Source organism: Acanthaster planci, linkage group LG01 (assembly GCF_054643075.1).
Source record: "Acanthaster planci isolate LZ-2023a linkage group LG01, COTS_SCS, whole genome shotgun sequence".
Classification (NCBI taxonomy): domain Eukaryota; kingdom Metazoa; phylum Echinodermata; class Asteroidea; order Valvatida; family Acanthasteridae; genus Acanthaster; species Acanthaster planci.
Window position 1 is genome coordinate 30,063,764 of NC_141777.1, and position 15,024 is coordinate 30,078,787.

Consider the following 15,024-nt stretch of genomic DNA (forward strand, 5'->3'; position numbering starts at 1 on the left):
TGATGTCACGTGAACAAGTGATACTGTGAACTTGTGAATTTTGTTCTGAGCAATATAGCTACGTTTTCTTTTGGCACCACAAGAGATCAGCTGATGGGCAGGTAGTAGGCCTGCATATGTGGTCACGCAAGTGTCTGCATACAGTTTTACCAGGAGAACGAAGTCAATTACCATGAACTTTCAACTTAATTACAGCACTGAATGATAGTTCTTTTAATTAATAAGCTGTTTGTGGCCTTAGTGAGAAAATGTACAAATCAATCACCTGCTCGCTGTCAAATTCACGTGGTTATCAAGTCTGAGGACCCCAGACATTTTGAGAAGTAGGACTGAAGAACTGTGCAAACAAATCGCTGATAAGAGTAAGACTTTACATTAAAAAGACCAGTTGCTAATGAATTCAAATGTATGCACACATGTGTATAGATGCCCATGGTGGCAACTATCGTAAATAGACCCACTGAAATTACAAGGGTACAAACTTCAACATCATGTTTTTCTCTGATTCTCCAGAAAATTTTCCTTTTTTTCATCAGAAAAACCTATAAAATCATCATAGCCGTTACTTTATTTTTTTTTCATTTCTTTCTTCCCAAACGCAGGAGGTCGGAAGAAATCAACAAGGCTCTCTTCGGCAAGACCTTAAAAACAAACTACAGTATGCGATTCGGGGTACCATGTACATGTACCTTTCACGTACCAGCGCTGAATCGAAGACCAATGGGGTGTTGCAATGATATCGGCTTCGACTCCACGTGGCTCTGCTTGCTTTTTATCCTCTGTCTTCACTGCAAAAACTGGGGTGTTAAATTTACCACCTGCGATGTTACTAGAAGACTACACCAACACTTTTCACTGGTGTTAAAATGTTGGTGTTATTTGGTATTACTTGTAACACCTTCTAGTGCACTGTAACACTTACAGGTGTGCAAAGTAACATCATCAGTGTTAAAGTAACACCCTATGGTGTGGTCATCTGATAGCACCCAAAAGTGTTGATTTTAACACCCGAGTTTTTACAGTGTGTGGATTTTTAAGCTTAATACAAAGGCATGTTTTGCTACAGAAAAAAATTAACTGCACCATCGTTTCTATGGGGAAAGTGTGTTCATTAACTTCGAATACCATATTCTTACGATTGGTTTGTTGTCAGAGATGAAGCCTGGGCGGCGACGGTTATGCAGAAATTTTAGAAAATAATGATTGGTCAGTAATTTGCACATGCGCAAACGTTAACTTTATTCGTGCTAGTACAGCGTAAATCCCGGGGATGGGCTATTTTGAAACACACCCCCCCACACACACACACAAGCATTCCCCATCCCCACTCCCTGTTCCTTGTGCAAATTTACGCCACTGAGTGCATGCTACATGTACATGACCATGTACTTTGAATCACAAAGTTCTTAATTCGACACTTAGAAAGAAATCCGGACCTCGTGCGTTCTGGGTAAAAGCAAATTTTCGTTTCTTTGTTTCGTGCATAATTAAACTCAAAAGACAAGAAGTTTTGCTATGACGACATAAGAGAATGTCCTGAAGAAAAGTGTGAAAAACTTGTAGAATCAGAGAAAATAGCGGTGAAGACTTAGCTTGTACCCCTAGCTCATGTGCACTTTCATTTAGTCTTCTTTGCCACCATGGTCATTTATGCGCATGCTTGCACAAATTTGAACTTTTCAGTAATTGGCCTACCATGATGTTCAACGTTAGTATGTCCAATCATGATTACAATGGGATCAAGTTATTTTCAGTAGAATGCCAGTTGATCACAAAGAATGTGACATCTTTCTCCCTTTCTTTCCCCATTCCCAGTAAACTTTGGCCCAACTTTGAGTTCTCGGTAAAGATTGCAATTTAAAAACAAATGCTGTTTGATAGTCTGGGCGTTGTACTCTGAAAGGAAATGACAATTCCACGTGACTAAGGTATTAAGGAAAATGCTAGTTTCATAAACTTCAGAGCCCCTTTAATAAAATGATAATCATCTGTTCCCGTCCACTTCTAGCTATTGTGAAACTAAAACTAGACCCAATGTAAACATTGCACTGCGATCGTGTAGGACCATGTACATGTACATGATGCGCGGGGGTAGGTTGTTCACAGTAAACGCGGAAGTACATGTACATGTACATGGGATTTTTGACGTCAAATTAACTTGTTTTTAACAAAAAAAGTCCGCACAGTAAGGTCCTCCATAACCCCCACACGAACGAATGCAAGCATTGCACAGCCTTTGTGAAATGTCAATGTTCATAAATTTCTCGGCCCACAGCTGAACAGAGTTTTATCAGGAAAGCTGGGGACACTGTTGTTTGTATTTAGTTTGCATACGGCTATTTAATCTGTTGCGGGACCGTCTGCACAAGGTGGATGCGCGCGTGCAAGTTACAGCAAATCGCTCTCAGTTGATTAAAACCAGTTCGAGCCAACAAATGTTATAACCTGGTCCAACCATTCAACACTATCGTAAGCAGAGATGATTATTTTAATTATGTCGTCAGTTTTGATAAGTGCAAGGCAGTTTGACCAGCCTGCCAACAATTACGTGACACTCGCATGTACTTTCAAAATGGTTGAGAACACAGACCTTACGAGTTAAAAGCAATCGCCAACAACTTACAAAAGTCGAACATCACTCACAGAGAGGTCCAGTCCTTGGAGGTTATTGTCATGATTAGCATGTTCCTATCATAAAACCGCAACCAATTCATAGGTCAACAATAGACGTTAAAATATGGGTCCACACCACCATCAAAAAGGGTATGTGGTCAAAGATTGAGTTTTTGTTCGTCATTCGCATTCAAACAAACACGGCAAACAAGTGTCGACATGCAATTGATTTTACTACATATATTACATGTACACGTACCGGTATGTGGTTCTTCAAAGGGACATTACCAGAGAATGGATTTGGAAGTGTTTCTGAAATTTCCGGCGTCTAAATGCTGGGGAGCCGACATGAAATACAGATCAAGAACTACAAAAATACATTCTTTTTTTCTATTTTTGCGCTTTTAATTTAACATTATCTCATACTCAACACAATATGCTTAACACACAAATATATAATTGTACGTTACAAACGACTGAGTGAATTTCATTGAAAAGCCGAATAGGTGATCACCGCACCGGGCGAAAAGCCAAAATGTCGTAGAAAAACACGTGGGAAAAACAGTTTCTTTGACCTTAGCTGAAAATATTTTGATAACCTGTGTAAGCTTGATTTAGCATCGAAAATAGGAAATACTCGTAGTTTATAGAAAAATAGTTGCACTGGAAAACAGGGCCTTCCTTCATTCAGGTGTTTTAACGGTAAGGCACTCTGGAAAATGATCTTGAATTTTTGTTTTCGTAACTAAGCCTTGGAAAAAGTAGTAAAACAGGCAACATTTGGCGTTATCAAACTTTTTTAAGGCACTTGCAGTGTATGCCAAGACACAATTTTAGTAATAATCGACATGTCAAAATGTCAACACTTAGAATTCATCTTAAATAAATTTAAAACTAAGTACAATACAATATTAACATTTACACATATTGCATGGCCCTAGCCGTGCGGCAGTGTGTGTATGCAGGAAGATGGTGAAGGATTTTTTGCATAGCTCATTAAGGCTTCATAGGTTAAACACAAAACGCTAGCGTTGGAATAAAAATACGAGATGTGAATGTCTCAAGATTAACAAATTAAAAATGCTCACGGAATGTAATTTTGATGGGAAGCAAAACGTGTCTTTACCATGTTGGAATTTGTTTAATTATCAGAAGAAAAAATGCTTTGCCAAAGCTGATTAAACTACAAACTAAAAATTCATTATTGAAGATACATTTCAGAGAAACATACGTCTGAACAGGAATAATGTCTCAATGATTTGACACTGAAAGTGAGTAGGTTCCCAATGAAACAGTAATTTAGTTGTCACAAACTTCTCAATTTTATATTAACAAATGTTTGATAACCACAACTGCTCTTAACACAAGTCGTCAAGATGAAACCTTTCCAGGAATAAACCTATGGACTAAAACCAAAACACATCAAACGTTGCTGCATAAAGTATGCAATCTTAAATTACTAAGTCTACTTGTAAGTCGTTAAATTCTGTTCAACACTGTAAGTACGCCAAGTACAAACGCATGCTGATACTTTTGCACAGTCGATCTACTGTCGAATTTTGCACGAGTTGCTTACCATAACGTGGCACAAACATTTGATTTTTATAAAACTTCACTTTTTTTTCCTTTTCTGTTTTAAAACTTTTTTGCACAAACAGGGGTGAATAAGTTCTGCGTAAAAAATTCAACTGCATGAAACAAATGTGATCGAACTGTTACTAAGTGGATAACGCGTTTATATACAGAGATCCACCTTAGACACAAGTTCTCATACACTGTTCTTGAACAGTATTTAAGTTAAAATATTTTTGTTTTTTAAATCTGGCTTGTCAGGTGTATATACAAACGTCGTACATCAACTACGTCATAGTCCATGAGATTACAAACAAGGCTAAACCATAAAATTCATCTCAATCTGAGGAAATCAAGTAAAGGAAGACAAATACTGTATCCAAACACAAGACTTAAGTACTCTTCATACCAAGATGGCATCAAAGACAAAACATTTTACGTTCTTCATAATTTAAAACACAAGCGTCACATCACAATAATAATATATAATATATCTAATCATCATAAAACCTGATAAATACGGGCATTATAAATTCACCAAAATGCATATAATGTTTTCAAATAAATAAGATGGATAACTTAAATACTTAGTAGGAAGGGGCTGCACTTCTGCAAAGATGCTTCAGTTTCAACTATCGGCAAACCACTCACTATGCTCAGCATTGAATAGTACAAAATTTCAAAAATACAAAGAAATGACAATTAAATAAGTAAGGACAAGGTTTAGCAAGATTGACTTGCATGGTCAGTTTCAAGGCTAAGTGTTCCGAGTGCAGAAAAAAAATTAAATAACAGCCCCGACTGACTACTTTTTTTCATATAAATAGTAATAACTCCTGGAGTATGGAAATATCAACAGATGTCATGTTAATTCAGATAACTTCAAATATCTTATAATAAAATACAATCAAAACTATTTTATACAAATCCTTTGATTATGGAATAATCAGGACCATACAAAAAGGAAGACACTCAGATCATGTCACTGGAATAAGAACTAGTAAGGGGGGGTCATGTCCATGAGCTGTTACTTGTCCCTTTTTTTAATCAAGGTGGGACCATCCTTGCTTGCGCATATTTAGAACCGTTCTTCATGAGACATGCCACGGAAGATGGGAAGGCGGCCAACCCGCTGATTGGCCATGGGACTTGAAGAGGGACAGGTCTTAGGAAGAGCATTGATAGGAACAGAGGGAAGGCTTGGGACGAGAGTTGGTGATGCTGGACCCATCGACTCTCCGAGGGACTCGGGATCAGAGAGGGAGTCCGGGGGTGAAGGTGGTCGGAAAGTGTTGCGGGAAAAGTCATTTAGATTCTCAGAGAAGAAGACGCCGCTATCCTGACTGTGACAGGTCAAGGGTGGCGGGAAGCTAGGTTGAGATTGCTGATCATTTTCCGTGCTCAGCTGCTGCAAGGGAGTGAATGGTGACAAGGGGCCGGACCCAAAGGGGCTGCTGATGCCGCCGATGGTGGGCGACAAGATGGGTGACATCACAGCAGGCAACTCCTGCTGGCGCTGAGCAAAGTTGAACACATTCATAGCAGATTGGAGGACACTGGCGCTGAGGGGCATGTTGGATGTAATGTCATCCCCAAACAGTGAAGGAGGGGGCGTCATGGAAGTTGGGCTGTCGCTGGGTGGTGTCAGATCCCCTCCACATGTGGAGCCGAGTGGGGCACTAGGAAAGTGCAACAACTTGGGCCTCTCAACAGTGCGGTCGCGCGGAGGTTTTGCCTGCTGCTCTGCATTTGCCACCCCAAGCTTACGCTCCTCAGGATTGTGAATAAAATGACAGCGAGGTCCGTAGGGGCAGAACCCCACCGTGTGGAAAGTGCGGCAGAGCTCTGACTTGTATTTGGGGTGACGAGACAGATTTCTCAGTTCATGCAACCCGTGGGCGAACTGGCACTTGTCCCCGTATTTGCATGTTCCGTTCTCCTCGAAGGGACGGCACAGTTCTGTCTTGTACCGGCTTGTTTGGGTTCGCTGGTTCCGATCGCTCTCGCTCATGGCACGGTCTCGTAGTTTCCCCGGATCGTTAGCATTGGCGTTGACGTTCATGCCGTTCCCGTTGACGATATTTGCCGAACTCGTGGAATGTCTCCGACTGCCATGAATCGGAGTTCCCACTGCCCTCTTGTCGAGTTTCAGTAGTGTGCGGGTAGTGGGCGGTGGGTTCTATAACCAACAAAATGGGGGAAACTTTAAATGGAATAGGCCTACTGACAACACTGATAATACTTTAACAACTTGGACTTTAAGAATAGGCCTAAGCCTGTTTATAAAAATAACACAAGCCCAATACACAGCGGTACTTGCGTCAAAGTCTTCGAAATGTTCCGTGCATTTTCCGTGATCGCAAGTGATCGCTGCCATCACGTTCCATCATGTCCTGCTCCGCATACCGATACATGAACAGCAACAGGTTGCTCACGTCACACGAGCGAAACCTATGAAAAGTTAGCCGAGTTTTCCTTACCTTGTAATTGTTGCAGAGGACATCACTGACATAGTCATAGGCAGACACATTCGCCGATACAAGGGCTGTCGACATGTTGTCACGCATCCTAATTCCTGTCGCTGAGTTTTGAGAGAAACTACCGCTTCTGTCGAAGTTGGACTCCCTTTTCAGCGTTCAGGAACTCGGCAAGGGAAGTGCGTTCGATTGGCTCAACCAAGGCCGTAGTGTGCTAGCAGTATTTGCTGTGTTGTTTGCCGAAGTGACTAATGAATGGTGGGAGGCGTGCCTAAAGTCACCGAACTCACGTGGTTGTGTCAATCAGCGTGACTAGGCTTAGACAACTCGCATGGTCTGACGGAATTCGGGCTAATCAGGATCCAACCTCCGTCTGTATATGGTATTTTTATGTGAGATTCGGGGCCAACTTTGGGCACAAGTTATTCTGAAGAATGAAACTTCGCCCGCTGTATTGCACAAGCGCGCATCGCCTGTTAAAGTTCTGTTTAGCTCGAAAGCTGGACACACGTGTATTTTTGGCGCGGAACGAAGCAAAAAGTATAACAAAATTATAACATTTCCAGCAAGTGAAGGAACGCAGGACGCTCGGCTCAGCCAATCAGCAACCGTTGCCCCACTTCGGGCATGACATGACGTCATTGCTAACAATAACCAACGGTGACCGGCGACTGTTTACTTACCACCTCATGGTACGGAGGTTTTTGGTCACCCGTCGCGTTCTTTTTTCGTTATCTCCTCGGAAAATAATCTGAATGGATGTGGATCTTCCGTGTATGTGTATTGATGGTGATACACATTGAAATGCGAACGACGAACCGCAAGCTAGCAACCCTTAAGACTTTTCGAGACGTCCCGAGAAAACCACAGATGCCCTAGGTTAGACCCAACCGCACAAACCCAGGGTCCCACAAGCCGGTTTTGCTTGTGTTTTTGTTAATTTTGCTATTGCTCTCTTTTTGTTACGTTTAATGCAGATGCGGACCATTCAAGTATTTTATGTTTACTTTAAAGTATACAATCTTCTATTATACTTGATACCCGAAATAAAAAATAAAGATTTTCAAATGTTCGATCTACATGTATGTCTGACTTTTTAAAGTTCAATCCAAAATATTTAAGCAACTGATCTTGTTTTATCTGCCATTATTTTAATCAATGAGACAAGTTAATACACATGCATGAACTTGCATAAGTGTCATCACTGTTTTATTGCAGCGTCACACCATTATGTGAATTGCCGCTTTTAAGACCAGCATTACATCCTAATAAGCTAGATACATGTATATTACAGAGGACTGCTGAAATAAGCTACTCAAACAACATTTCATTGTCACTGACACATCAGAGGCTTGTTGTCTTGGAATCATAACAACTCAATCACATATAGAAAAGCGTAAGACAACTTGTTGAATTGAATGATTGCATACACGCAACGTACCGTAGAACGTTGTTTTTCGTGTAGGCCTACTCGTGATGTGCACAAACGCACAGAGGGCGCACTTCTAAATCAATGATTGAAATAAAGCTCTGCGCTGCGTGCAAGGCCTACGGATCTATGCATGCAGTATAAATAAATGCATGCAGTATTAAATAAGGGTGCTTGGCAAAAAGGAGGACAGGCGTCAGGTTTCTTCCTTCGCCATTTTCAGTCAGTTGTGCACATCTTACGTTAGATCTGCAAAACTGCCGATTGAATCCATGTGTAATGTATGTGCAAGTGCAGCCACAAAAGAATAGGTGTATGTGTTGCGGGAACGTATGGAAACGGTGCAAACTCCATGTCATCTGTTTTCCCAAAGTTTCATCAATTCCGTTTGGGCTTCTCGTGCAGCTTTTTCGCCTTTGTTTTTATTCCAATTTCACGTGAATGTACTTCCAAGAAAGGAAAATTATGAATTCTGAAAAAGGAGCTCGGGTGAATCGTCATGCCTCGTAGTACCATTATGCTTAGCATGGAGCCTATGTCGAGATGATAAATGATTTGTACTTCCATACGACTGCTCACTGGCACAAAGTCAAAGATATGCGGCGGTATACTATCTTTGCACACAATTGAACAATTTTCTATCGGTAGTGTGCGTACACGCATAGATGTGTTTGCCTGGTAACGGGAGACTTTAAGACGCTGGTGGCAGCAGACACGCTGTGCTTTTTCTAAAGTTAAACCACAGACACGTTAACGCATAGACCACCGGTCTTGCGAATATAACCGCGATTTTGAAAAGTATGGGCAAACAATGGGCTAAATCAGAAAGAGTGAAATTAGGGAAAAAACGTTCTCGGAGTGAAAATCACTCTGAAGTTAGATTGAAAAAGGCTGAAAATAGCCACCTCCAGTGAAAGCTCGAGTGAAATTTCAATCTTTTGGAGTGAAGAAATTTCACTCCAATTCGTCTGGTCCTTAATTTCAATCGGAGGGATTGAATTTTCACTCGAATAGAGTGAATTTTCACTCTTTGGGATTTAGAAAGCTCGTCATCCACTTTTGTTGGTTTTAATCCAACAGGTCAAAACAATGCCGCATGTTTGAATCCGTATGAAGGGTACTGGAATTCCCCTCCCGGGCCTGAGTCTTTTTGTGTTTGGTTTTCCTCTCCGCTTGATGAGCATACAACCACCAGCTGTTTTTTTTACAAACTACTTGTGCCAGAAAGAAAAAAGAAACACCCATATTATTGATGGACAATAATTGAACACGTATTATTTTCTCATTTAACTAGCTTCCCGCCAAATAGCCGTTGCCTGTAGCACGATGACAGCACTGGCATAGTGCAATTATCATTCTATGCCGCTGATAGTAATTAATATCACAATCGGCAGATGGTCGTAAATGGCAGAAGTTTTGTCATGATCGGCGATGCGTTGTATAAAACACAAAAAAGCAAACCACCCAACAAACAAACAAACAAACAAACAAACAAACAAACAAACAAACACCCCTACACCAAACAAAAACAAAGAATGCATTGACTGTACAACGCGCATGCATATTTCATGGACATTTACAACTATATCCGAAAAGCTGTCGGGAGTTATCCACCCACGTTCGAAACGTGCGCACTCAAAGCCTCTGGTGGTGCAGGAGGCTGGGGAGGGGGTAGAATAACGTTCCAAGAACATTTGACGGCAATCCCCTTGTTTTATTTGCTTGGGCATCTTGTCTTGTAGGCCTATATCTACACCATGACAGAAACGGGTTGAAACATTGCCTTGAAGGTGTACACAGTCCAACCAGCCAATCAAAGATAAATCATCAACAAACAAACAAATAGAAATGAATAATAACAGTAATAAGAAAATAAAAAAACATGGATTTTTGAAACTCCACATCGCGTAATGGGCCTATAAATCCGATACAGACATAGATTTGACAGCCAATGATGCATAAAAATGGTTTGCTATACCCGACAAGATATAGGATGGAGGGAGTACCCCTTACATGTCCAATCCCTATGCACACTCTAGACTATTGATACCTAACACATCCCCTATAGATGTCTGAAAAGAATTCTTGAGATTCTGGTAAAACGATTACCAACACAAGAGGGGTCTCTCTGTCCCATATCTTGCTTCAAATGTGAGTTGCTGGACACTGCTGTCACGAGACAGTGATAATACAGACCTAAATTCCTAAAGTTGCAATCTCCCATCGTGAATATTGTACCGGTAACTTTTTTCTCACTTTGGACACTTTGGAGGATTTTCAGTTTATTATTATAGCCGCATATTATGGTCTTGGTTATAAATTCTCTTGTGCATATAGCTGATGAAAATAATTGCACGTCGCTTCCCGACACAAAGGTGTGCTATATAAGATGAATAAATGAACGGTGACAAAAAATTGAAACAACTCCCCAAAAGAACCAATTAAATTTGATCTCATAATCATTGTTGATATAACAAAGGTTGGCTTTTAGGGCGGCCCCATACAAACAACAATGAAAAAGGTCATCATTATAAAACTGAAAAAGGAATGATTACAGGCCGAATCACTCTCATACTGCAACATAAAGTTTTATTGTGAGTAAATTATGTGGCAAAAAAACCTCCATTAACCAATCTCAACTTTCCGGAAATAACTGCAGGAATTTTCCAAACGAGACAGCAACAGCTGCATTTGGTTGATTACACGCCTCCCAGAAAAAGGGCGCGAAAATCTGACATAAAACCAACAATGTGCACGTGTCGCAAGACGGTGCCCGGCTGATCACAGGATGGCGATTATTTGTTCTAAATACAATGATTTTCCCGCCTTTCCGCTGAGATAAGGAGAACAACGGGTTTGGCACAGGCGAGACGGCACAATCTGCAGTAATTACCCGTAGTCTATGATAGTCCGTCTGCTAGCGGGAAGCAAGCGCGGCTCTGATACCGCGGCAGCGTTACACCCAACACGTGCAGGCTGCAGGCACTGGCGCGCATGCCTTCACCTCACACAATGGCGCGGCTTAACTTAATATAGGGCCCACAGATTTGCATCTGCTAATAAAAACTGCCGGCAGAAATCTACCCCTTTTGTTTGTTCCCTCGCCCGTACGAATTACCGTTTAGGGAAAAATAGGCTTAATAACCTTTAATGAGATAGCAAAGCGGCCATTCATCCCCGGCCTCCCAACTCCCGCGCTTTCCTCTTTCGCCAACAATGAACATCTTAGGACAGATAGTTTACGCGCCAAATCGTTAGGTCATTCGTCAAGGAGACATGCTACGGGGCATTTTTTTTCTTTTTGTGCGGGCTTCTCTACAAGTTCAGCATAATGATTATTTTACCAGCTAGACCGTCAACTACTTGAACACAGTTTAAGAGGATTTTATGCAAACTGGTCTGAGCATTGTCTCATATTCATAACTGACTCGAGTGAGGTTCTTGCTCCCTTTCACAGAATGTTTAGCCAAATTAATTAACCATGTTTATATGAAATGGAATGGCTTTTTAAACAGCAGTAAATGTCACCAAGAATACTACCATTATAGTTTGGGCCCAGAGTACGAATGATGCGTGGGACTATGATCCCGGGGATGGGCGCCGCTTGCCCCGAAATAATGTTCCCAATTCTCCAATTAATATAGATTTACAGTGCCTGCCGATTTTAACCGAATTTCCTTCAGTGTATTGTCTCTATAATGTTTGGTTTTGGCCGAGTGGTGATAGAAACCTGCCCACTGTCTTCCAGTATGGTGCAAGCTGCTTCGAATCATGTAATTTTCCACGCTGCTGACCTCTGCGATAAGAAATTTCCTGTTTCATACGTCAATATTTAAAGAAACATGTCAGAAAAAAGGATTCTTTTCGTCTAATACTTTGGACAAACACAGACCAATAAAAATTATTATGGATATAACATCTGTGATCTTGGCAAAGATTGAAGGAAGTCTGTTCTGTTATTTGAAAGAACCTGACTGCCTTAGTTTAGCCCATGACAGTGCGTGGCTTTAACTCGTCAGGCGCTGAAAAGGCTAGAGTACACAGCGACTGACACGGCCTCTGAATGATGCAGAGGGGGGGAAGGCCAACAAGTGGACCCCAACAAACTTTAATTTTAAGGGGTGTAACTTCGCTCCCCCTGACCACTCTAGGGAGAAGACGAATTCGAGTTAAATTTACTTATTCCCACAGAGAAAAATCAACATGTTCGTCCGTTGATGAAAAAGATAATAAAATTCTCCCCCAACGATCCTCACAGTGCTGCTTGCTATGCAGCTGTAGGTACGTGAAATTGCTAACATAACACTAGGCCTGTCTCGACAACTTGAGGTGAGTATGTAATGACAATTTTAGGATCAAACAGAATTCAAATGTCAAGTTTACTGGAGTCTCAGTTGTTTCCCTTGGAAGTTTTTTCCATTAAAATCAAGCTGATTCTTAATCATATTTAGAGGGATCTCCTTAACTCTAAATCGCCTATCAGTCTTTGAAATAATAGTTGTAGTACAACAGGATTTCATCACTAACACGAAGTTAAAGGTGGGAGGTTTTTCCCGACGATGGCCAGGGATAGGTAGAAATACTCTCGAGCAGATAGATGCGGGGAATCGACTCCATGAAACTTTAATTTTTCGCCAGTGTTTTCTTCTCACAAAAATGTCTCATCGTCATTCTTCGAGTCAGTAACTCGACTTGAGTGCGACTTGCAGAGTCCCAGAATCCTGAAAGGTAACTGACTCGAATCGAGTCACTGCGAGAAAGTGCATGCCTCAATGCTACTATAGCAAATTAGTGAGTCGTAAAGAGATATACCACTCTCTGTCTCCGTAGTGTCATGGCAGCTGAAATATCTGTGACTCGAATCCCTCGTAAATGCTCGAGTTGGATCGAATATCATTTGACTAGATGACTCGAGTCACGATTCACAAATTGGCTCATTGCATATTTCCTTTCTCTTTTCAGCCGGTGCGCCACTGTGATTAAAAGCCGGAATATGAAACTGCACTAGTCTGGTTCCCTGCCCAAAGATTCCCTGACGACTCTTGATAAAAAATTCTTAGGTCAGGCATCACCCACCGATTTAAATAGATGGGTGCAGACCACTAATTCAAGGGAGAATTTCTGGCCAGCTCATTAGCATTAAATTTAAAAGTGCCCTCGCAGCATCTTTTGAACAAGGAGATTGTTTTGCTCCCAAAATAGTGAGATTGTGTAAATCCTCGCCAGGATCAACTCCCTGGGTATTTGAGCTTTCATATGAGAGCAGAATTGCTAAAAACTACGGTTGAAAAATGGTCCTAAGTGCCCCCGAAAGTTGGGGGTTGCCACTTGAAAAATGGCTGCAATCGGCTTCGGAAAAATCACATTTTTGGGGGTGATTTTGTTTTGTGGGAATAATTAAAAATGTAATTGGTTAACCCACAAAAAATTGAAAAGAAATTGAAAGATTAGTGACCAGACAAGAATTTCATTTGTGTTTCAGAAATCTCAGGGATGTTGGCGTGCATGTTATTGGGCCCTGAACAGCGCTGATTTTACACTGTTTTCAATTGGGCTTTAATTAGTGGACTGTAGCCAGATACGATACAAGGGTTTGGGGTCACAAGTTGAAACCCCGGGTGTTTTCGATTCACTAAAGTGGTGCACCCTGTATATACTATGGTGTACTATTTACGACAAACATTTCTCTCTCTCTCTCTTTAGCCTCCCTACAGGCGACACAATTAGACGGCACGACGGCTCCCTTGCGTCGTGCCGTCGGGTCGTACCGTCGCCTTCTTGCCGGTACGTTTGTACACACACGACGCGTTGCGTCGTGCTGGCTCAGGTCCTTTCCATGTTGAATTTTTTTTCCCGCTTAAACGTCGCCCCTTCCGTCACGCCGCGTATCGCGTTGTCTATTATGTCGCCTGAAGCACGACGCGACGCACGACGCCACGCGTCGTGTGCTGTCGCCCTTTGCTTCATGGTGTTTATAGAGGGCGCCTTCGAGTTCTCGAAGTCGGGAAACAGGTGTTTTTTTATCACCCACGCATGGCGCACTTTTGCTTCGCTCGCCATGAACATCATGATGAGTCGCCATTCTCTCGCCTTCTCCAAAGCTGAATGAAAGACTTTGGCTAGATAGCCTAGGCCTAGAGCCTGAGAATGCACCCACGGACACTAGAATTTTTGAAGGGCTCAAACTTAATACACGTACATAGCATGAAGGCAAGGTGGCCATGCATGCTAATATTTGCTATTGCTAGTGTCGCAGTGCTTCGCGTCAGTCAACGTGATATGCATACATGCACCAAATAAGATGGCGATCGATACGCGATTGAGTACTGCGGACCACCTGGCTCTGTTCAATCGTTGAGGGGGTACTTCTAGTCGAGGCGGATAATAGAGATCAGTGGTACAGACCAGCAAATAAAGCTGCCACAGACAACAGTGATAAATAGCCCCACTTATAAAAATCAGGAAAAATACAAGTTTCACAGGTGTTCAAGACACATATCAAAATAAAGCTCCCTTCCTTATTTTTCATTTTCCTTCCAATTGGCCTGGTCAATCTCTTAAGTGTTTACTTTTTATTCTTGAAGGTATAAATTTTACGCACCATTTTTGAAATGGGTAAATTTCATCAAAAATTTTGACTGATTTCATTTTCAGCTGAATTTAAGTTGGTTTATTTTTTTTGCTTGATTTTGTTTTGTTTACAGTTTAGTTTAAAAATTCCCCCTAAGAAACGATTTTCATGTTGGTTTTACAGTTGAAATTATCCGCATTTTTTAAAGTTTGTCTACTTCTGAGTTCCACAAACGGAAAAATGCTTGATAAGAGGAACCGAGTGTCCGATCATGGAAAAGCTACGGGCCGGTTGCCCCCGATCTCTGTTGCGAAAACGCTGGTAGTAGTCATTCAACCATTGAATTCAACCAATCAAATTGC

General features: G+C 41.5%; 1 protein-coding gene across 1 annotated transcript; it reads right to left on the bottom strand.

The window, feature by feature from the left end:
• Positions 1-2,993: 2,993 nt before the first annotated feature.
• LOC110983171 (mRNA decay activator protein ZFP36L1-like) lies at positions 2,994-7,170 on the bottom strand. The gene is made up of 2 exons (XM_022242204.2): positions 6,666-7,170; positions 2,994-6,364 (listed from the first exon to the last, which is right to left on the bottom strand). The coding sequence occupies exons 1-2, from the start codon at positions 6,750-6,752 to the stop codon at positions 5,264-5,266; spliced, it is 1,188 nt and encodes a 395-aa protein (XP_022097896.2). The 5' UTR covers positions 6,753-7,170; the 3' UTR covers positions 2,994-5,263.
• Positions 7,171-15,024: the final 7,854 nt, after the last annotated feature.

Excerpts from the sequence above, each read along its gene's own strand:
- LOC110983171 (XM_022242204.2), bottom strand. The coding sequence starts at position 6,752 with ATGCGTGACAACATGTCGACAGCCCTTGTATCGGCGAATGTGTCTGCC. Across the intron at positions 6,365-6,665 it reads TCCTCTGCAACAATTACAAG|AACCCACCGCCCACTACCCG; the intron begins GTAAGGAAAACT and ends TGTTGGTTATAG.